The sequence below is a fragment of the Tachypleus tridentatus genome, chromosome 7 (assembly GCF_004210375.1).
Source record: "Tachypleus tridentatus isolate NWPU-2018 chromosome 7, ASM421037v1, whole genome shotgun sequence".
Classification (NCBI taxonomy): domain Eukaryota; kingdom Metazoa; phylum Arthropoda; class Merostomata; order Xiphosura; family Limulidae; genus Tachypleus; species Tachypleus tridentatus.
Window position 1 is genome coordinate 188,875,929 of NC_134831.1, and position 26,062 is coordinate 188,901,990.

At 33.8% G+C, this 26,062-nt stretch overlaps 1 protein-coding gene across 6 annotated transcripts in view; it reads right to left on the reverse strand.

The window, feature by feature from the left end:
* LOC143257525 (protein slit-like) overlaps positions 1-26,062 on the reverse strand; it is a 305,134-nt gene that overhangs the window by 255,887 nt on the left and 23,185 nt on the right. For all 6 annotated transcript variants that reach the window (XM_076516317.1, XM_076516315.1, XM_076516313.1 and 3 more), the window contains exon 2: positions 15,370-15,441. In XM_076516317.1, coding sequence (XP_076372432.1) covers positions 15,370-15,441 — 72 coding nt within the window. The remainder of the gene's footprint in view (positions 1-15,369; positions 15,442-26,062) is intronic.

The following is a 26,062-nucleotide window of genomic DNA, read 5'->3' on the forward strand; positions in this document are numbered from 1 at the left end:
TGTAAGTAACATATAACATCCAGAGAGTTTAGTATGCCATTTTCAAAAAGTAACATATAACATCCAGAGAGTTGTGTCATTTGTTATAAATAACATATAACAATCAGAGAGATTAGGGTGTCATTTACAAAAGTAACATATAACATCCAGATAATTTAGAGTGTCATTTGTTATAAATAACATATAACAGCCAAAGAGATTATGGGGTCATTTCCTATAAGTAACATAAGACATCAAGAGTTTAGGATGTCATTTGTGATAAATGACATACAACATCCAGAGAGTATAGGATGTCATTTGTTATAAATAACATATAACAACCAGAGAGATTAGGGTGTCATTTGCTATGAGTAACATATAACGTCCAGAGAGTTTAGGATGCCATTTCCTAAAAGTAACATATAACATCCAGAGAGTTTAGTGTCATTTGTTATAAATAACATATAACAACCAGAGAGACTAGGGTGTCATTTCCAAAAAGTAACATATAACATCCAGAGAGTTGTGTCATTTGTTATAAATAACATATAACAATCAGAGAGATTAAGGTGTCATTTACAAAAGTAACATATAACATGCAGATAGTTTAGTGTCATTTGCTATAAACAACATATAACAACCAGAGATATTAGGGTGGCATTTCCTATAAGTAACGTGTAACATCCAGAGAGTTTAGTGTCATTTGTTATAAATAACAAATCCAGAGTTTAGGATGTCATTTGTGATAAATGACATATAACATCCAGAGAGTATAGGATGTCATTTGTTATAAATAACATATAACAACCAGAGAGATTAGGGTGTCATTTGCTATAAGTAACATATAACGTCCAGAGAGTTTAGGATGCCATTTCCTAAAAGTAACATATAACATCCAGAGAGTTTAGTGTCATTTGTTATAAATAACATATAACAACCAGAGCGACTAGGGTGTCATTTCCAAAAAGTAACATATAACATCCAGAGAGTTTAGTGTCATTTGTTATAAATATCATATAACAACCAGAGAGACTAGGGTGTCATTTCCAAAAAGTAATTTATAACATCCAGAGAGTTTAGTGTCATTTGTTATAAATGACATATAACAACTAGAGAGATTAGGGTGTCATTTCCTATAAGTAACATAAAACATCTAGAGTTTAGAATGTCATTTGTGATAAATGACGTATAACATCCAGAGAGTATAGGATGTCATTTGTTATAAATAACGTATAACAACTACAGAGTGTAGGACGTCATTTCCTATATGTAACGTGAAGAGCAATACATCTGCTGTATCCAGTACTAGTGAGGCCTTTCGTCCAATGCCAGGGCTCTTTAGACCTGCTGGGATACAACAGACGTAGTAATGGTTAAATGAATCGCTTTACAACAACTTTTAAGGTGTGAGGGGGGTTAATTTGATAAAACGTAATTTTTCATTCATTTTTATTTATACACAGTACATACAAAATGGGGTAAGTGGTGTTTCAGCAGTATAGTATTTTAATGTTCATATAGAAATAAATAAATTATCCAATCTACTTTCAAAGTCTAGTGCCACGTTGTTCACAGAGTGACGTGTTCCATTAAATACAATATTCCTTTAATAATAAGGCTGAACCAACAAGGTTTATTCAGTCAATGAATCCTTAGGGTCAGTTGGCTGTTGGAAATCTAAACAATTTAGTTACAACGATAAATGAATTATGGGCTTAGAGTTTCGCTTCTGTCCTCCCTGAACCAATCTTTCCCTCCCAACTGCCAAACAGAAAACCCTAACATAATATTTACGTTAAGAGTATGACAATTCCTTCTGTTTATATAAAGCTGCTTTGCTAAGCCTCGTGTCTGTAATTAAAGTTTGAATCAAATTATGGGGCCACTTCGAGAACGAAACATTTTATTCAAAGAAAAGATGAGCAACAGTGGATATAAACGGTTGAAACTCAGATTATCTGTTTCTGTCAAAAATGCTATATTCTGGAAAACAGAGACACCAATGGAATTAACTATAACCAACTAGATTAAGAAGCTGATATATGTATGCGAGATTTACAGTATACATAAGTTAAAAAGTTTCAATTATCTTTCAGAGCAGGGCTGGAGTAAGCCTACTGGTCAGCGTGTCCAGTCCGTGAATCCAAATATTCATATTTCGCATTTTGGAGTCATTGATGCATTAAAAAGTGACGGTCAAATCAGACTAGACAAGAGCAGCCCAAGGGTTGAAAGTTGACATTGTTAGCTGGCTACCTTCATTTTAGTTTGTCAGTTAAAGCTAAGGAACAGGGATATCTGTTGTGTGTAGTTTTGTAAGAAAATCTGAATCAATATTTTGAACTGCTTGTTTTGAGAATTAGAAGTTAAAATTATCCATTACACCACGACGTTTTGATAGTTTCCTAAGAAAGTAACACACAAAAGCATAAGTTCACACACCATACTATATATTTTAACCTCTTTCTGCCTAAGGTGATTTTCGGAATCCCGACTAAAGATTTCCATCTATTCTGATTTTTTAATCCAAACAAATTACGTAAATTTCAATTCATTATGGCGTCCTGCAGCGGTAGTTTAGACATGTTTTTACTCACCAGATTTTGGATACATTTATTCATTTATTTGTCCCAACTTTTTGTTTAACATGTCCGGAATACTTAATCTTGCGTGATTGAATATCATTATTTAAAGATTATTTGTTGACTCCATGATGTTGGTTAATATCGTAAGAACAAAGTGATAGATTAAGGTTTAGCATATTACTTGTTCCAATGAATCGAACTATTGATAGTTACCTAAGTCTTAAGTAATATAAACATTACCATTGCTTGTTAGTGTTTTACCTCTCGTAACAAACAGTGTAATTTGAAATAGGCCTTCCTGCATAGTGAAAAAACCTTCAAATTAGGCCTTCCTGCACAGCGAATGAACCTTCAAATTAGGCTTTCCTTCACAGCGATTGAACTTTCAAATTAGGCTTTTCTGGATATCGAATAAACCTTCAAATTAGGCTTACCTGCATAGCAAATGGAGAGAAAATAAAAGGACAGCTTTTAAATTTACAAGAATTCCTTAGTATATAAAAATTATTCAAACACAAGCGTTTAATTATTTGTTTAAAATTTCTGAGCAAAACTACAGGAAAGATGTGTTTGTTTGTTATCTTACGCGATGGGCTATCTTTCGAGTTACGACTTTTCATACTTCCCGCTGAAACACTGGAGGACACACAAAGGGCAACTAATCAAAACCCCTCACAGATAACTCTTGGTCTACACTTATCTGACCGACTAGTGAGATTTGACTGTCATTCTTATAGCGCACTCACAGCTCCAAAGTGCGTAGACCTACGAACTCGTAATCCTTGCATACACAATTCAATAAAAATAATAATAGAATAAAACCCGATCACCATTATTAATTCGGAATGCTTTGTGGTATAGATCTATCATTCGCCTAGTGTTAATAATATAATTAAACCAAACTGTGAGGATTCCAGGGAACGGTATTTCCTTTATAATGAGTATAACAATTCATATTATACAAACATTTTGCGACCACTTAACCCCAGTGATAACACTGACCATTAAGGATCTAGACTCTAGAATAACCACGGACACTTTCCATATTACATTACTAAAGTGGGAGGATGGACTAGCAGTGTGATGAAACTGACCATTAAGGGTCTAGAGTAACCACGGACACTTTCCAGATCACATCAATAAAGTGGCAGGATGGACCAGCAGTGTGATAAAATTGAGCATTAAGGGTCTAGAGTAACCATGAACACTTTTCAGATCACATCAATAAAGTGGCAGGGTGGACCAGCAGTGGACGAGCACCCTAACCACCTGGCCATGCCGAGCCCTTTTTGTCATTATTGTCATCCCGATTAAACCAAATCGTGCCACGGATTTTTCTTCCTTTAGACTCGAAATTAAAGTTTTTCAAATTAAAATGTTTCTCTAACTTAAATCTTAGTTTAAATATATTGATATTTTTACAATTAATATTTATTATGTTGGGAGTGGAATATCCTACATCTGGCAGCATCATCTACCGACAACCAAATAAAACATGGTGTTATCAACTGGAATACTTCATGATGTTATCTAATGCAACATAGTTTATAACACGCAAAGTGTTAAAACTTCAGAGTATAACACGCATAATTTATTTGAAACTTCACCCAAGGCAGCTCACAAAATAATGGCTAATCTGTACAAAACAATGCAGTGTATTAGAGATGCAAGAAATTTCTAGATCTAATAATAACACCACATGGAACTTGGATTCGTGTTTTGTCACTTTTTGAGTCTCTTAGAGATTTAATTAAGGGAGGTCGGCAAATGCTTGCTATTTTGTTAAAAATAGAACGCTCACTTGTCCTTGTTTTACAGCTTATATCGTATAAGTTCGCCAATATCCAAAAATGTAGTGACTAGGTACCGTTGCACAAAACTTTAGCCAAGTGTCTCCACCGTCATAACGTGAAGCGAAAGGTAAGTTGAAGCATTGCTACTAGAGACACAGTACTTGATCATTGCCAAGTGAAACGTTCTGAGAACTCAAAAGTGAAAGTAAAGAAGAATGTATACGAATATGTAAACCACACTATATCTGATGCTGACGAAACCTTTCGCCCAGTACCAAATAAATTATTTCCTAAACTCTTCATACTTAAAAAAATGAAGTGACTTGACAAACCTTTGTGTGAATCATTCATTTACCAATTAGAGAAACAGTAATATTCTTACAATCTCTTAGCAACGGAACGAGATAAACTAACAAGGCTTCGGTTATTGTAACAGGAAATAGAAAATGAACTATTGAACTGACATGGTTAGAGTCATTATAACAGGAAATAGAATATGAACTATTGAACTGACATGGGTAAAGTCATTATAACAGGAAATAGAATATAAACTATTGAACTGACATTGTTAGAGTCATTATAACAGAAAATAGAATATGAACTATTGAACTGACATGGTTAGAGTCATCATAACAGGAAATAGAATATGAACTATTGAACTGACATGGTGAGAGTCATTATAACAGGAAATAGAATATGAACTATTGAACTGACATGGTTAGAGTCATTATAACAGGAAATAGAATATGAACTATTGAACTGACATGGTTAGAGTCATTATAACAGGAAATACAGTATGAGCTATTGAACATGGTTTCAGTTATTGTAACAGGAAATACAGTATGAGCTATTGAACATGGTTTCAGTTATTGTAACAGGAAATAGAATATGAACTATTGAACTGACATGGGTAGAGTCATTATAACAGGAAATAGAATATAAACTATTGAACTGACATTGTTAGAGTCATTATAACAGAAAATAGAATATGAACTATTGAACTGACATGGTTAGAGTCATCATAACAGGAAATAGAATATGAACTATTGAACTGACATGGTTAGAGTCATTATAATAGGAAATAGAATATGAACTATTGAACTGACAAGGGTAGAGTCATTATAACAGAAAAAAGAATATGAACTTTTGAACTGACATGGTTAGAGTCATTATAACAGGAAATAGAATATGAACTATTGAACTGACATGGTTAGAGTCATTATGACAGGAAATAGAATATGAACTATTGAACTGACATGGTTAGAGTCATTATAACAGGAAATAGAATATGAACTATTGAACTGACATGGGTAGAGTCATTATAACAGAAAATAGAATATGAACTATTGAACTGACATGGTTAGAGTCATTATAACAGGAAATAGAATATGAACTATTAAATTGACATGGTTAGAGTCATTATAACAGAAAATAGAATATGAACTATTGAACTGACATGGTTAGAGTCATTATAACAGGAAATACAGTATGAGCTATTGAACATGGTTTCAGTTATTGTAACAGGAAATAGAATATGAACTAATGAATTGACATGGTTTCAGTCAATATCTAAGTATGTTATTTGCACATAAAAAGTGTCAATTTAGTCCATTTGGAGGCGTTTGATAAAACAAATACAAACACTAACTGATTTAACAAAACTGTTTGATAAAATGGCTCTTAGTGGCTCAGTGTCAAGTTTGACGGCTTATAAGGTCAAACCTCGGGCTTTGATACCTGTAGTGGACATAGCACAAACCTACGATTATATAACTTTTTTGCTCAACAACAACAAACAAATAAATAATGTATTTGTAAAGACAAGATATACAATGTTCTTCCAGGTGGAAAGCTTTCACTAGGTAGCGATATAAAACGAAACACGTCATAACTATATAATTGAATGCAGGTACCAAAGAAAGTGATACATAAAATGGAATTGGTTTTGGTTTTCCTTGTATACATAGGTTCTTTAGTTTTGATAGATTAGTGTTGTTTCATGTTAATACAACACTATTCGCAGTATTTTTATCGTACACACAAAAGTGGATATAAGTAGTAGCTTTAAGAAATCGCAACCATATTGATTCGGATGTATGGGATTAATATACATGTAGAGATAATAAAATAGGTTTGGATGGAAAGAGAGAAACACGGGGTATTAAAAAGCAATTCTGATTATAATCTAAACTTGGACCGGAAAGACATCACGCTCAGATTGTTCCGTACAGACACTCCATCAGTTTTAGTCCACTTTCTAATTCCAGATGTAAAAACTGGTTTCATAACGTGATCAAGAGAGATAACAGTGATTGCTGTAACCAACCATCATGCATAAATGTAATCATGTGAAGAGACAAATAAAGTATGTTAAAATGCATGTTATCTTTTAGTTATTCAATAAGCAGACTAATGTGAGAATGTATCAACTTAAACGATCAACTAACAATAGCTTATAAAGAGACCTCAGCGATGGAAGGTCAAGATGTCTATTTTCTGAAGAAATTGAGTCTTGTTTTATCTTGAATTTCGCTCGAAGCTACACGAGGGCTATCTGCGCTAGTCGTCCCTAATTTACCAATGTAAGACTAGAGGGAAGACAGCTAGTCATCACCACCAACCGCCAACTCTTGTTTATGATTTCAGAAAAACATGTAAGTTCTTAAACAAAAAAAAAAAAATCTAGTATCGTATCTTTATAAACAATAAAATGAAAGAAGTGTTTGGGTTATCAGTTTTACTTTAAATAGGACGTGGTTCTAATCTCTTCATTATAAGAAATGTTAACGATTACATAGGGTAATCATAAATTTCAAACCTATATGTCTGTGAGATTTCTGACTAACGCCCTATGTTTATGTGCGCTAGCTTACTTATTTACTTGTTGGGGTGTTCGTTCCCTTAACGAAAGTTATGTAAATTTATGATTAATGAAAGGTTATCTTATGACATTAAATGTTGTTTTTCTTATATTCAATTGTAAAAAAAAGAGCAAAAACGCCTATAAAAACGCAAGTTTTTGTATTTCCCCATGGACGCAATGAACATCCATACCAAATTTGGTGAAGATTCACCCACACTTTCCAATGTAGTTACATAGACGTACAACAAACAGTACTGTTATATTTATACAGATTTATTAGTCCTGTTTTTGTTCATTTGTTTTAAATTTCGCGCAAAGCTACACGAGGGCGATCTGCGTTAGCCGTCCCTAATTTAACAGTAGATGACTTCAGGGAAGAGAGCTAGTCATTACCACCCACCGCCAACTCTTAGACTACTCCAATGGGATTCACCATAACATTATAACTCCCTCGCGGCTGAAAGAACGAACATGTATGATGCGATGGGGATTTGAACCCTCGATTATGGGTCAAGCGCCCTAACCACCTTGCCGCGCCTATTAGTCCTACTTTGCGAAAATTATTATTATTTGACTAAAGAAATATTTCACTTCTATAATGACATATTAAGAACAGCAAACACCCGGATGTTGTAAAAGGAACCAATTTTGTACGGGATGAGTAATAACTGATGATAGGTTTGCAGTTACCATGGAAACTAAAAACAGATATATAAATATTGTTTTGCATGCTCAACATTCCTCGTGCTTTTTTTAAATTCTGAAGAAGTTTATTAAGAGCTGAACGTTGTAGAAATGAAATTTCCTCAAGTTAGACGTTTCCTCGCTATTGTTTTTCTCACCTTCCAAGTTCGACGTTAAACTAGAAATGAGAGAGCAAAAACGGGTGGCTCCTTTTAAGAAAGACGATCATCAGCCCTTAAAGAGGTTGAAGGTGGTGTGTAGGAGTCCCGCAGAGAACGTTAGGTTCTGTCTTTATAAGTTAAACACCGGCATGGAAATTTTTTGAAAGGCTTTAGGGAAGAGTTGTAAAGATTTTTAATTCGTTTATGACTCCTTAAAATGCCACCTATTTTGGTAGTGGCCTCCCACAGACCCAGACGCAAATGTTTTTCGCCCCCTCTCTCCATACGTTAGTAGCTTAACTCGTCTAAACGTGAACAACTGCCGGTTTAAGACGTCTGTCAAAGAGAGCATTCGTCCAGAATGGGTCATGCCTTGCTACTCACCACGGGACCCGACAGAGGTGAGAATAGGGCAGTTAATACGGCCCTTGTTAACAGTTCATGTGAGAAAAGGAATCCATTTGTAGAGCTCGTCACGGCCTGTCGGGGCGGTAGCTTAAGGCCATCAAAAGAAGTGATCGTGACGACATGGATATAACTCGAACTGAGTCTTGAATAAACAGGCCTAACTATTCCATCTTTTATCTGTCACCCAAAGTCCCCATTGTTCATCAGACACTACTATTAAACTACATCTCTTGATTATACAGTTTGACATGCTTGTAACTTTAATTACTTCCCTCCCAAAAAGAAAGGAGAAATAAAACGTTTGTTTTTTTAATTTCGCGAAAAGCTACAAGAGAGCTATCTGCACTAGCTGTCCCTAATTTAGCAGTGAAAGACAAGACGGAAGGCAACTAGTCATCCACACATACCGCCAACTCTTGGGCTACTCTTTTACCAAAGAATAGTAGGATTGACCGTCACATTATAACGGGCCCACGATTAGAAAGACGAACATGTTTGGTGGGACGGGGATTCGAATCCGCGACCCTCTCAGATTGTGAGTCAAGAGCCTTAACTACTTGGCCACGCCGACCCGGAGAAATGATGGTTTATGAAATTGTGACCTGGTTTATTTCATTGTACTAATGTCAAATAGTAGCGTTTTAAGTTTTAAGAAGGCACAGACTCGTATTAACAAATAAATAAAATGTAAGCTAGCTAATAGTTTATCGTATATGGCTATTTACCTGATTCTATATTTATATTAAAAAACATTTTAACAACACAATCGCTTTCTCCATGAATAAACAACCATAGGCAAACCCTGCCACAAACAGCAAATTAACTTCTCAGGGAATTTCTGAATAAAGAAAGGTTAGTAGCCGTCACAGTTGGAGAAACAACAGCAGGTCTTTCCAAGTGAATGGAGGAATTTTAGCAACCAATTATGAGTAATTTTCTGTGGGAAAAGTCCGTAATTCAGAGGAAAACAATATTTTCTCTGTGCTCAAGAAAACGGTGTTTAAAAGAAAATGCCAATGTTAATAATCTTCTCCAGTTACACTGATTGTTAATTCTGACCGCGTGACGTAGAGAATGCTGACCCAGGTTTTTCAGTCTTAGGATTATACAAGTACTGATTTCAATTCCAGAATAGAGAAGCATCTTTACGTAATTTGAACTTATGAAAAAAGAGAGAGACAAGACTACGGTTACCATACCAACTTAAGAACCAACTAAGTGCCTTAACGGTTCAATAGTGAGCGAAGTTTTGAGAGTATGTTTTTCGTTTGTTGTTGTTTTCATCTTAGATTGAGGCAAGAATTTGAAAGTCAATTAATCTGAACTTGTAAGTGGCTCAAATGTCCTAAGATAATCATATTCTTACTCAAATTATTATTACAAAAACGTGCCAAACATAGTGTTGAAAAATCTTTGAAATAGCCAAATACATTTGAAAAATATGAAAGTTATGGACTTTCTTAGGACGAGAATTCTTAAAACGATAATGAGTCATACAAGCATTCTCTCTCTAATCAGACTTCATGAGAACGTCTTGATTGAACACAGGATACCTTGACCACTCAGTATCACTTTAAAAATATTCCTCATGAGAACATTCTGATTGGTCAAAGTATCCTATGTCCATTGGTATCATAAGGTGTAGGATAAAAAATTATATCGGTGCTTTGAAACTCCTGCAGTTTATGTATGTGTAGACGAGTTCACATTCCTCTTGTTTTCTTAGAACATTCCAGATATAATGTTACATCAGCTGACTACTGTCAAACACTTTAGTGCAATAAACTAGACAGAAAATGACGTGTTTTGATTTCAGCATATCTAACTGCCTATCGTGTCTTACAACATAACGCGCCTAATATGGGAAAAGGGGATGCATCGTTGCCAAGGTGATTACAATACGGTTCGCAGTTCTGAAAGGTTTATAATGTGTGTTGAAATTGAAAAATGTTGATAAATCAATTAGGATGAAATGTGTCAATGCGCAGACATTTTCTCTTTGGCCATGGGCTGGATACCGAATTGGATTTCTTAAAATTAGCTACGAATGCCTTTCTATACATTGAATACACGGGTTTTAGCAGATGTGATCTTCAGAAGACAAGAGTGAGAGCAGTTAATTATTCCATAAAATCAGTTTGAGTTAAAAACCTAACGCTGTGATCGCTTAGAAGTTACACGTCAATGATCCTTCTAATTTACTACCTCAGCACGACTTCTGTTACCTTGTTCAGTTTTCAACAGAGTTCATTTGCTGTTCGAAGAATGAATTTGGCATTATAAACAATTCACTACTCCTGCAAACTATAACAAGACGTTTTTCTTCGATAACAGAAGTGCAGTGTTTTTTAAACCTAATTTTCTGGTGTCTTTCTTCCATTGAAAGCGATTTGTCATCGCCTACGATATCAAAGCTCAATATTTGCAAATACTCAGATCGATGGATCCTTGTTGATCTTTGATGATAGGTTTGTATTGAAAGAAACGCCAATCACGAAATAAACTTTATACAAAAGAGAAGAGAAGCGTGCAATGAACGCTCAAATGCACGCGCTCACAAAAGTAGAGACAGAACTTTCAACATTCATGCACCACTTTGCCTTTTGCGCACGTGCTTCTGATCAGTACAGTTAAGCACAGTAGCAGAATGATCTTTGTTAAGATCCCATTAATTTATAAATCGAATACAACTTACAGCAAATAAAACTACAAAAAAGAGAGATTAAACTAATATGTCTCTCGGTTAAACGTGTGCAATGCACCAAACGGAAATTATGTCAAATAATTGAATCTCGTGCTACCTATCTAAGTGGTATTGGTACAGCAGCTTACGAAACATACGTGTTTAAGTATTTGCCATCTTTTGTATACAGTAAGCCTGTGAAACCAACCATAAACAGTAACGAAAATCTGAGGCCTGTTTGCTTGAAGGATATTTAATTCAAGCGTCTTGAATTTACGGTGAAAAAGACATACTGGTTTAGGATGTCATCAAATGTGTAATCTTACACACATAATTAGCCACATTATCGTGATCTTCTTATAGTTAGAAAATTACATCTCATCATTGACCAGAAAACAACTTTGAAGAAATGCCTACGAATATGAAAAGTTAGTCGAACTCCATAAGTTGTTCCACTTTGTGTCTTGCCTTTAAGATATATTCAGTTTGTTGTCCATGCAAGACATCGTATTTTCTACTGTAATAAGCTTTATTGAATAATTGCAGCTTAAGATCTCGCGTTCTAGCAAACATTCCAGCGACTATTCACAGTTAGTAGACAACGGTTTCTGAAAATATAGTTAGGCAAATCAAATATACGGAAGTCTATAGGTGTATTAAGTCAATATACAGAAATCCATATGTGCTAATTCAAGTGGTGTAACTAATAAGTCGGAGACAAGGGTAGCACAAATGTCGATTTAATTCTTCAGAGTTCGTAGAACACTGTTTTGGAGTTTAATACCTTTCTTGTGTAGCTGCTGTGATGTGTGTAGATACCTCTTCTCCATTAGTTATGAGCGTTATAATCGTAATAACAGAACACATGTGTTCAAAACTGGACAGAAAGGGATCTGTTGGCTTGGTTTTAAGAAAGAAATATCAAAAAGTAGCGTTTATCAGAGATAAAGAAACCAGGAAATGTGAGAACGAACTGATAAACCAAGAGAGGCGAAGAAGTAAACTGATGTCAACAAGAAATAAAATATAATTTTCTTATGTGTTATTGATAACAAACAGACATTTGTTGTGTTTGAATTAGATGTGGGTCAATTGAGAGAAGTAAGTAGAACCTGAACAATGTTGAAAGTAAAGCGAATATAACATGATGGTAACAAAGTCGATCCGTAACTAAATGGTTTCAGAATACCTACAGAAGTTTCCATATTATTCCGATTGTAACGAATCTCAACATTTGCTTTGTGAAGCGACATTTTCGCTTGAATAAGAAACAGGCAGAAGGAATGAAACACTTTCTTTATTTTCTCTTTACCTGTAAAACAAAACAAAACATTGTTACATCGCACTCTGTAGTAAATCCTTCGTAATCCTTCAATCAGACACAAGTCTTGGCCAATGACGTATAAGTCTTCTATCTCTCAGATGTGATGTATTTTTTAACAAGTTTTTTTATGTTTGTATTTTTCTCGTCAACGTTTTGTAAAACAGCTTGTAAATCGTTGTTTATCCTCCTTGACAAAACCTCCTCCTCCAAGTGGTGCAGTGGTATCTCCACTTGTTTATACTGCTGGTTTCGATACTCACAGAGCACAAGTAGCTCTCTGTGTAGCTTTGTGCTTAATGACAAACAACAACGCTTTGAGAAAATTAAAATTTGGTTGAGCTATTTTACGCAAAGAAATTTAGCACTAATTACACCGCATGAATTGAAAAGTATTAACACGTTTCGTTTGTTTTATTTTTGAATTTCGCGCAAAGCTACTCAAGGGCTATCTGCGCTAGCCGTCCCTAATTTAGCAGTGTAAGACTAGAGGGAAGGCAGTTAGTCAATCCCACTATTGGTTAGTAAAAGAGTAGCCCAAGAGTTGGCAATGACTAGCTGCCTTATCGTAATGACAATAACGCATACAGGCTGAGTATATAAACACTGGCGAGTGAGCGAAACTTCAAAGAAAATGTGTCTTAATATATAGACTGATACGATGAGCACTTCTTTGGATGAGAATAAGAAACACTTTAACATAATAAAAAGGTTATTTAGTTTTTATTGAAAATTGTTTGTTTAATAACTAAAGATCTGCTAAATAAAACAGGAAATGAGAACTTATTTTATGAATTTACAGAATTCCAGATATGCACATTTGGGATGCTAAAAAAACGGCAGTAATAACTTAAGCTTAAGAAACCACAGTCTACTATATACTTAATTCGCTCAAACTGGCTTATTGTAGTTTATTGTTTGACGTAACCATGAAAACAGAATGAAGGTATTAACCAGACAACGAGACGCGAACCACGAGCTATCAGATGCATTAACGAAGAGGTCTTTTCCGGTCTAGAAACTGTGTGGAATATAAAACTAAAATAATAAGGAAACTTAGAATAACTTATGGATAATATTTTCTGTTATTTTTGTTTGTGTGTATCGAATCCTACATAAAACTGATTTTCAATAATTAAACAGCCTCCATGGCCTCAAAATCTGTGTCGATAAGAAAGGGATCGAGTGAATTCTCCATCTTCTTTTTAAAATCTTGATCTTTTAATATGATATTGAATGAGAACGGACGTGGTCTAATGGATAGAGTGTCGGCCTGTGAGTCTGAATGTTCATGGTTTACGTCCCGTTGCAGCTAGGACGTAAGTGTATTATAAGAGTAATGATTAACTCTCATTATTCAATTAGAATATCCCAAGAGTTGGCGGTGGGTACTGTTGACTAGCTACCTTGCCTTTAGTCTTTCAGTTCAAACACTAAGAAGAATGTTGTTGTGTTTTCTTATAGCAAAGCCACATCGAGCTGCCTGTTGTGTCTACCGAGAGGAATCGAACCGCTAATTTTAGCGTTGTAAATCCGAAAACTTACTGCTGTCCCAGCGGAAGACAAAACACGAAACGCTAACGCTTATAGCTCTCTGCAGCATTGTACCAGCGTCCAAAACAACAAACCATGCATATCAATGAAAACAGCTACGCCATGTTAGGCTTCTTTTCTACATTTATTAACGATTAATAAAACGTTTTTTTTTGTAATCATGTTCCAGCAGTGTGTGTCAAAAGGCCATGTGCACTGACCTGTTGGTTTAAATAGACCTTATTTGAAAGTCTCCTACTATCAAGGTAATGAGTTTCTTGTCTTAGCTGGTATGATATTTTTCTGTCGTGTAACTAAGTCCACATCAAAGCGTGTTGAGAAATGATAAGAAAAACTAAAGTTTGAACGGATGTTATTTACAACTGCCTTGTTTGTTAATAGCTCCTGGAGGTTAGCAAACCTTTTTATTGAATAATGATGCACTAAGCCCAGGGGCTTAGTGGCAAGTTTGAAAGCTCACACCGCTAAAATCCTTGTTTTGATACTCGTAGTGGGCACATTGTGAAGCTTTGTGCTTACAAGTAACAATATATCAGTTTGTTTGTTTTTAATAAATTAGCCTGGCGATAGCCTTATGGACGAATTCAGTAACCTGAGGCCAGAAGTAACGAAGTAATATGAGTGCTCGGATTGTGATTCCTAGAATTCGTGGTTTTTAACCCATTACCTAAAAACTTTCTCTATACTTCGAAGCCATTGATACACTACGAAAGTAATGGTTGAATTTCACTGTTCAGTCAGACGATAGTAGCCTCAAATTGGATGGCAGCTGCTGTAGACTTATCACCTTACCTTTTCCACTCTTTGGAACCACAGATGCACTGTGAGAGTAATGGTTGGACTTCACTGATCAACCATTAGTCCAAGTTTTGTCAATAGGTGCTGTCTATCAATTTAATATTAACTGCGGTTATTTGAAGCTGGCCTTAGTAAGATTTGCCTGAAATTCCGAATAATTCGTGCGCTGGCTGAATATTTAATAAAAGACAAACAATGACCATTTCCAAACCACAAAATTAATTATATTACTTTACGACGTAAATAACTGATTAAATGTAAATAAATATTGTTCAATATCTTATTTTATCTTTCATCAAAACTTCGTGTCACTCATCTTACAATGACCCGAATATATAAAATTAGATTAAGAGGAAGCATACTTATAAGATTTTGAGCTTGCAAACCATTCTTACAAAATTTTGAGCTTGCAAACCATTCTTGCAAAATTTTGAGCTTGCAAAGCATACTTACAAGATTTTTAGTTTGCAAACCACACGTGCAAGATTTTGAGCTTTCAAAGCACACTTGCAAGATTTTGAACTTGCAAAACATACTTACAAGATTTTGAGCCTGTGAAGACCTTGAAAATCGTCTGCTTTGATAGAAGTAATGTTGTTGTGATCCAGATCTCTAAAAAAAGAAAATTAACATAATTAAAAAAGGACATCTAACTGCGATGCCATTAAAATAGCCTATATAAAGATAACATATGTTTCACGATTTAAAAATTAAAAACAAAGCTTTGAAAACACAAAATTCTTCAATGATACATAACCGTGGTTCAAATTTATTGGAAAAGTCTACACTAATATACAGAAAACTAAATATTTAGATTATTAGATTCACAAGAATTAACTGTTCGTTTGTAATTGGGGAAATACGAGCCGTATGTCTGAAATATGTGTGTGTGTGTTTTCTTATAGCAAAGCCACATCGGACTATCTGCTGAGCCCACCAGGAAAATTAAATCCCTTATCTTAGCGTTGTAAATCTGTAGACTTGCTGCTGTACTAGCGGGTGCATGTCTGAAATAACCAGTGTGGTGACTAGATAGTTTAAAAAGTTTCTGTACCTGGTAGTGTTTCAGAGTTACCTAAGTGAAGTATAATACGTTATTTATTCATTTTTACTTTCATTCACAATGTACGTCTTAATATTTAGTGTATCAAATATCATTGTTTTTAAATTTAAAATTTCATTATGATACTTTTACTGTAGAAAACTGTTTTGCATGTTAATATATATATATATATATATATATATTTAGAATTAATTTACTTCTGTTAGGCTAGCCCGCCTTGTAACATATTATTAGGATTACGACCGAAAATGTCGTTAAGAGCAAGGGTACCAAACTAATGACACCAACCATTATGATGTTATTGGAAACATAAGAAACGTATATTTAATTAGCTATACCGAATACCATGCTGATTGTTTTTAAGTTTCACTTTGATTATTGTTAATATTAACTAAGGAGTAGCTAATGGTCTAATCTTTCTTGGTAAACAAATCCGAGTCGTAGAAAATGCTATTGATGAACATCAGCAGAATGTAGACTAACTGAAAAATTCACAACTTTAATCTTTATAGAATATCAGACTAACTATGCTTGAGTTAATGGAGGTTTTTGGTTCTACCAGCAGTTGGTAAACGGTTAATACTTTAGTTCAATTGGTTGAAGAGCTTTTTATTTACCCTGTCACATGAGTAATGCTGGAGATGAGTCATTTTGAGTTCACGATTAAAACGTGGCAACTAACTGTAAAGAAAATCCCCAACTTTCTTTTGTAAGACTCGAAAACACGGAATACAGTGACTCGATATAGATTTAGAACGTTAGTATTTTAACCTTTTAACACCTTAGTATAGTAACCTTTTAGCTCTTTCTTAGATTAACCTTTTAACACCTTAGTATATTAATATTTTAATTTCTTAGTAGATTCATCTTTTAGCTCCTTATTAGATTAACTTTTAACACCTTAGTAGATTAACCGTTTAGTTTCTTAGTAGATTACCCTTTTGAATCATTTTGACTAATTTTTTTATTTTGTTACTCTGAGTCAAAACCTGACAGATATATTAAGGCTTCAAACCCTTAGATTACAGTGGAAAACCTAGATTTGGTAAATAATTAAATATTAATTTATATTTATTTAATATTGCATTTTCAGTAAGAATATGAAATTTAGTTGTTCGAGTATATTACAAAACCAGTATATATCATTAAAACAAAACGTTTAGCACTTCGTAATATATGATAAAGTCGTATTTATGGCTCTAATATAAAGTGTTTTAGTTCGCAGGGTATAATAAATGTCGGTATATATACACCGTTAGAAAAGCTGAGAAACCGAAAGAAACGAGTTGAAAACTTTATTATATCTTCTCATATACGGCTGAATCGCGGGTCGTGAAGGGGAAACATATTGTATTTTTTATGTTTTTCTCTTTTTTTCAGCAATTTAAATTTGTTTTAAACTAGTTTTTGGTCGATAGTCTGGACACTTGAAAAATATGTGTATACACATTTTCCTCCAATAGATTGAGCACCTTTCTCGTTGTTTTTATATATGTTCCCTCTCCCATATCATGGTGTCAAAAGAAACAAAAAAACATTTTGACCTGAAGTTCCCTTATATTTCCCATTATCCTGATACAGCTTTGAATAAACGCAACTCGCAACAACCCACAAAGACCACAGCAGATATATTTAAAATGTATGCTTTTCTTGCGACTGAGCCTAGCGCGTAAGGCGTGCGACTCGTAATCCGAGGGTCGCGGGTTCGCGCCCGCGTCGCGCTAAACATGCTCGCCCTCCCAGCCGTGGGGGTGTATAATGTGACGGTCAATCCCACTATTCGTTGGTAAAAGAGTAGCCCAAGAGTTGGCGGTGGGTGGTGATGACTAGTTGCCTTCCCTCTAGTCTTACACTGCTAAATTAGGGACGGCTAGCACAGATAGCCCTCGAGTAGCTTTGTGCGAAATTCCCAAACAAACAAACAAAATCTTGCGACTGAAAAAAAAAGGTTTGCCAAGTTTGGACTTTAGGCCTAACACTACTTTACAATTCAACGAATCTAGATAAGAACTTGCACAATCCTGCAACAGTCCCTACAGACTTAGTCAAACATTTTAAGGATCTGTGACTTTTGTTTGATTTTTAAAAAAATAAAATAAACAAACAATAAATATGAAGTATATGTAATAAGCAGCTTATGACAGAGAGACTGTCTGCATACAAAAACTTTAAAAGTTGTTGTTAATAATAAGTCTTTGGGTTCATACAATGGATTAAATTGTACATAACGCGTCAAATAATAGGTACAAAAATTAAATATATTTGTTTTGCATTATGAATAAATCTCTTTACGAAGTAACTGATTGTCTTGTGTCCAATATAGTTAAAACTTGGTATACTCTGATATATCTTTCTCCGAAAAGATCTCAAGCTGATACTGTGTTAAGTGTGTATTTCTACGAAGTACATATATATGTTGTAGTTTAACTCCTATTTCCTTGTCTTAAATACGATTCTCGTTAAAATATACTGCCGTCTGAGGATATTACTGAATAAGGTGGATTAGGGATGACATATTACACTCGCTTCCGAATATTGGTTGTACTATATAGTTTTCGATTCCCTTACTTATAAGCTTATTTCCCTTTCGAACTGAAACAAAATAACTCATTTTAAGACTAATGTTTCAGATTAATTGAAAACAAATGGCCTCACTATATACAGTGTCTTATGACACATTTTAATAATTTTTATCACCTACGTAAGAATGTGTTTAGTGTATACTGAAACGAAAATATCTATTTTGGACCAGATAAGATGGAAACCATACAATTTTACATAATAACACATAGACTGTTAGAATTTTTTTTAATTGTTGCTGTTTTACATAATAATAACAGTTGTATTGTCTATTACAAATTGTATTGTCGTTATAATTTAACATAATATTAATATATAGTCTGTTGTAGTTTGTTTTAATTGTTACCATTTTACATAATGATAACAATATATTGTCTACTACAACTTGCCAGGTAGTTATAATTTTACATAATAATAATACATAGCATGTTAGAATTTGTTTTAATTATTGTTATTTTACATAATGATCACAATATTTTGTCTACTACAAATTGTATTCTCTTTGAAATTTAACATAATAATAATATATAGTCTGATAGAATTTCTTTTAATTGTTGTCATTTTATATAATGATAATAATATATTGTCTATTACAAATGATCTGCTAGTTATAATTTAACATAATAATAACACATATTATGTTAGAATTGGTTTCAGTTACTACTATTTTATATAATAAAATCAATATATTGTCTACTAGAATTTGTATTGTCATTATAATATAAAAATAGTAATACATAGACAGTATTTGTTTTAATTGTCACTCATTTACATGAAGAAAACAATATATTGTCTATTACAATTTGTCTGGTCATTATAATTCAACATAATAATAATACATAGTATGTTAGTATTTGTTTTAATTGTCAATCATTTACATGAAGAAAACAATATATTCTCTATTAGGATTTGTCTGGTAGTTATCATTTAACATAATGCTAATATATGGTTTGTTAGAATTTGTTTTAATTGTTGCTATTATACATAATGATAATAATATATTGCCTATTACAATTTTTCTGGCAGTTGTAATTTCACATAATAAGAATACATAGTTTGTTAGAATTGGTTTTAATTGCTACTCTTTTATATAATGAAAACAATATATTGTCTACTACAATTTGTATTGTCATTACAATATAACAAAATAGTATTACATAGAATAAATTTGTTTTAGTTGTCACTCTTTTACATGAAGATAGCAATATATTGTCTATTACAATTTGTTTATCATTACAATTTAACTTAATAATAATACATAGTCAGTTAGAATTTGTTTTAATTGTTACTGATATGCATAATGATAACAATATACCATCTACTACAGTTTGTCTGGTCACTATAATTTAACATTAATAATACAGGATATGTAAGATTTGTTTAAATTATTAGTATTTTATATAATGATAACAGTGTGTTGTTTATTACAATTTGTCAGGTCATTATAATTTAATATAATATTATATAGCCTGTTAGAATTTGTTTTAATTGTTACTATTTTATATAATGATAACAATACATTGTCTAATACAATTTGTATTAGTATTATAAAATTAGAATTTAATATAATAATAATACTTGGTCTGTTAGTATTTGTTCTAATTGTTAGTACTTTACATAATGATAACAATATGTTGTCTGTTATAATTTGTATTGTCTTTAGAATTTGAGATAATAATAATATATAGTCTATTATAGTTTGTTTTATTTACAATTTTACATAATTATAACAATATATTGTCTAATACAGTTTGTCTGGTCGTTATAATTTAACATAATAATAACACATAGACTGTTAGAATTTGTTTTAATTGTTACTATTTTACATACTGATAACAATATTTTGTCTATTACAATTTGTCTGGTAGTTTTAATTTAACATAATAATATGTAATCTGTTAGAATTTATTCTAATTGTTACTATTTTATATAATGATAATAATATATTGTGTATTATCATTTGCTTTGTCGTTATAATTTAACAAAATAATCATACGTAGACTGTTAGAATTTGTTTTAATTGTTACTATTTTACATAATGGTAACAATATATTGTATATAACAATTTGTCTGGTTGTTATAATTTAACATAATAATAATAATAATACATAGTGTATTAAAATCTGTCTGCTTTGTAAGAGTTTCATAGATAATATGATATAGTCTATCAGGATATATCTCACCGAGTATATGTATATTTGTAATCTACTGGCTTTACTTATTATATTATAATAGTACATACTTTATTATGTTATTGTGAATCATTACAGTTCTTTAGGGCCATAATTTTATGCTTTTATTACATATCAACTGCACATGTGAAATGTGAACTGCATGTGTTAAATTAAATCATGATCGCTATTGATTATATCTGAGTTCAAATTCTTACCACAGTATAATTAACATATGCGTTACAATAACACCATTGTTGTAATTTAATACTGAGCTTGTATTGATGTATATGAAGTTTAGTTTGGATGAAAAGAAAAATATTTTCAAAATTATTTGATTCTACGTTTTTAATTTAAATAGATGTTTTTTAACAACCATATTCTTGACAGTGTACTGTCCTGTATACTTATTTGGTAATAATAATAAATAACATGTGTGGAAAGGTAAGCATATTGACATGAACATGCTTACCTGTGACTCATCGCGCGCGCACACAAACGCACATATATACACTAGCAGGATTACCTTTATGTCATTACGATTGGAATTTTCTTCTTGTATTTAGATGAGCGATGTAAGAAAGTCAGAGATTCAAAACACCAGCGGCGTGACTGTCTAGAAAAGTTAGGACTACTAAACATGGGAAGGCATCGTGTTTTAAACGGATTAAGCCTAACCCAACAGGAACTAGTCATTGTAATAAAAATAGACCAACGTACGCCTTCCGTCACGATTTAAATTAAACAAGAAATATATATCCTTTTTTCAACCAACGAACTTCCTGTGATGTAGCTAGAAAGGAAAGAATACGCGGCCGTGAGGTGAGGCTCTCGGTGGACTCGAGACAACTAGTAATATTGGTCGGTAGGTAGTGCTCGAGAAACAAAACAGTAATAGTCCTGTGCTGTCTCCGCCGACGTGCAACATTGATTATTGTAATATCTGGATCACGATAAAAGGTTGAAAACTTAAATACTCTCGTTCCCCGACTTACTTTTCATTTTTATAACGAGCTTCTCTGGGAAATTGAGATCTCATAGGGATGGTTTGGTTTGTTTTTTGAATTTCGCCCTAAGCCAAACGAGGGCTATCTGTGCTAGATGTCCCTAATTTAGCAGTATAAGACGAGAGGGAAGGCAGCTAGTCATTACCGCCCACCGTCAACTGTTTGGCTACTCTTTTACCAACGAATAGTGGTATTGACCGCAACTTTATAACGCCCTCACGCCTCAAAGGGTGAGCATGTTTGTTGTGACGGGGATTCGCACCCGCGACCATCAGATTACGAGTCGAGCGCCCTAGCCACCTGACCCCGCAGGTCTTAAAATAAACTAATAACGACCTTAAAATGTTATCTATCATAAACACTAGAAATGTCTAGTAAAGTAATCTATTGGTATTACTAATTTAAAACTAGATGTACTTCCGCGAGGTTCCCGACAGTATTTTGTTTCACGAGTAAATAAAATCAAAATTAAGAGTAACAAATATTTATATTTCTTGCTTTTGAATTTCTTATTTCTCATGTTGTGCTGTAGCCTACAGGATGCATAATTCTTCTTGGGATTCGTGGCATGCGCACGTTTTACTGACATCACGAAAATTCAAATTGCAACGTTAAGCATCCCTTACGTGATGTTATTTTAATGTCTACTGACTGACAGACGGGCGACACATTGATGCATAATGGTGCAAATGGTTAAAATAGGTGACCTTCGACTCCTTTCAGGAAAAATAATATAGTAGCCTTAAAAAACTATCTGTCATAATCCATAGAACTTCTAGGTGTTCAAAGTAATATATGTTGAATACTCATAACGAAAGCCATGTCAACTTTTTCAATAACATGAAAGATATTGGTCATTTTAGTTAAGTTCCTTTGTGTTGTATTCATATATATATAAAGCTATAAAATAATCATGACGAAGACCGTGAACTGTATGTCATGTGATATAAGTCAAGACGGTTAAATTATCAGTTTGCAACAAAAGATTGATTTGTGAAACAACATATGTAACCATACGTAAGAAACACAGTCGAGATTCAACATAACCAACAATGTTGAACGTATTCAGAAAAATAGGAGAAGATTTATTACGCGTTCAGTGTAAGAATCGGTTGTGATTGAATGACGTGGGAAAGGAGACAAATTTTGGGGATTATAAGTATAAAGTGGCTACAAAATTACTAGGCGGGACTAGTACCGACTGCCTTTCCTTTTTAGCTGGAGATTATGGAACCCTTATAAGAATGTGCTGATTCCTGATCAAAACAAGTACTACTTTAATGAAATTGAAGGGAAAGCGAAGTGCAAACAGTGGCGGATTTAAGGTTGTGTGAACACAGGGACTAATAATTTTTGTGGGCCCTACATCTCATGTAATTCTACATAGAATAATATTATCAATTGACCCCCATTAAAATCATGGGCTCTGGGGCTAATCCCTCTCTAGCACCTACCTAAATACACTACTAAGTGTGAGTATAACACGATTATAACCAAGTGATTTCAAAAGAACGTCCCTCGCTAGTACATCGATAAGTCTACAAGTTTACAAAGCTAAAATCAAGGGTTCGATTTCTCTCAGTGGACTCAGCAGCTATCCCAATGTGGCTTTGATATAAAAAAGCAGAAATCAGAAGATAATTTTTTGTTGGTTTGTAATTAAGCACAAAAGTATACAATCGACCCATCACGAGTGTCGAAACCCAGATTCTAGCATTGTAAGTCCGTAGACATCCTGCCATGCTATTGAGGGGTTCAGAAGAGAATCTAGGATAGTTAGTATAGTTTGTCCTCTTGTTGTCGTTGGGAGCCTCAATTAAAGACAGGTTGAAACTCACCACAAGATATTCTCGCCTTTCAACCGAGGTGCTTTATTATAAAAAGGTAAATCCCACTATTTATTGGTAAAGACTATCCCAAGAATAAGCTGTGTGTGGTCTTAACTACCTGTCTTTTCTTTAATCTATCACTTCAAAATTAGCGATTTCTAGGGCAGATGACCCTCAAGCAAAGATTAACAAACAATATATATTGAAAACTTTCTAATTTGAGCAGTTTAATCTTGGCATAGCCAAATGGTTAAGGCACTCGACTCTTAATATGAGGATTGTGGGTTCAAATCCCCATCACACCAAACATGATCGCCCTTTCAGCAGTGGGGGTGTTATAATGTTACGGTCAATTCCACTATTTGTTGGTAAAAGAGTAGCCCAAGAGTTGGCGGTGGGTAGTGATGACTAGCTGCCTTCCCTTTGCTTTGCGCGAAATTCAAAAAACAAATAAAGATGGATTCGAACCCGTCTCGTTGGCTTAGAAACCTGTCAAAAAGCCAACCACTAAAGCGACACTCTCAACTGTGATGACATTAAAAAATGTTTGATTAACGACCCAACTGATAGCGTTTTGAATTACGTTCTAAAAGCTATGGAAAAGATGAGAACTGTTTTAATCCAGAGATTAAAATTCGGCTTTCATTCACAACCTGAAATTCCTCAATTTAACTCAAAGTTACACATACTTACAATGCTAAAATCCGGAGTTCGTTTCCGGGACACAGCAAAAAAAAACAGTGGCTTGCTCTAAACTAAACTAACACACGTACGTAAATCTTTAAGATAACTTTGAACCTGTACAAGGAGATTCGTAATCAATTATTCTTAATGGCTCAATAATTGTTTCCTCTCTGCCATCAAGGTGCCAACCACCCCTTCCTTTTCCACTTGAAATTCATCAGGGTCTTCTGACGAGATGTGACTGGAAACGTTCCAGTACAATTTAAGTAAACTGATTACCTCAGTTAATTGATAACCTGTTGTATAAAAACAAGAACAGGAACTACCTATAGGGCACAAGATATAGATGAACTAGTGTTTACGTGCTTGGTTTTTGATCAACTAACTCCTGTAGTTGGGTGTTATAGACTTCGGTAAATTTTTGGGGACTATTTTTTTGTTCGCGTCTTTAATAACTAATAATAATAATAATTTAATAACTAATAATTTCTACATTAAAAACGTAATTCAGTTTGTGTAGCTGAGAACTTAAGAGAGGGATTATTGAAATATCTCAAGTTACACATTCACGTAATCATACAAGTCTTCATTTCTCGTTACATTAATTAAAAATCTCCTGCACCAGTAGTTCTAATTATAAATTGTTTATTCCATTATTTCAGTTAGGCTTAGATTACATAATTACATGAGAAGAAATAACATTTAACCAGCAGATGTTTTCTGTAACAATTCCATCGATCTGTCCATTACGGATTTTATACCATAGGTACTACAAATCTAGAACGCACATTGTTCAGTACTAATAGAGCTTATTATGGATCATATGAAAAAAATTACTGATCAAACAGAAGGCAACAAGCCAGCAGTAATACGCCACAAACGCCAGCCAAGGTTGACTGTTGCTCTTATAACACACCCACAACTAAAGGAACGAGTAATGTTGTATGGCATTGCACAGATTTGAATCCGGAACGCAAGTTTAAAAATCCAGAGGAAAACCACCGGACGTCGCCACGCCCCATGATTAAACAAACAGACCTGCTTGTATATTAAAAGAAGCATACAAATTTCGACATATTTTCTATGTTTTTACGAGTAACAAATTTAACCATTTTTAGCCTTAAAATTATTATTTTTTAATTACGTCAGCCTATAAGTTATTGTCTAAAACTCTAGACTTGCATGTTCATGTTCTTTAAACCTGATTTCATATCAACCATCTTTAAAACACTTGATTTGCACGTATATTTCGCTCAAAGTTCCTAAATTTTATGTCAAGTTTTCCATAACTCTTAAGCCTATATTTCAGTGTTACACATTTCAAATGCCCTAAACTTTCCAATTGTTTACACCGCGCTCAGACCTTCAATTTACAAAATTATTTTTCTCTGACGTTTTAACTACAATAACTTGTTAACAGGAATTACAGAAAAACTTTTGAAATTCCAACTCTAGCTTATTACACGATTTCTTTCACAGAGGGACGAGTGCAAGAGTAAAAAAAAAAAAATGTATTGTACATTTGAGGTATCATGGGAACTGTTTAGAAATGCTCCCTTCTAGTTCCATGCGTAATTTAAGGCTCTCAAACTGTTTCATAGGCAAACACCAACAGCTGGAAAGTGTTGTGTTTGTTTGATTTTTGAATTTCGCGCAAAGCTACACGAGAGTTATCTGCACTAGCCGTCCCTAATTTAGCAGTGTAATACTAAAGGGTAGGCAGCTAGTCATCACCACCCACCGCCAACTCTTGGGTTACTCTTTTAGCAACGAATAGTAGGAATGACCATCACAATATAACGTCCTCACAGTTGAAAGGGCGAGCACGTTTGGTGTAAGAAAGTGTTATGACATTAAAAATATTGTTATACACAGGTAAGCATAAGTTGTTTGAAAATG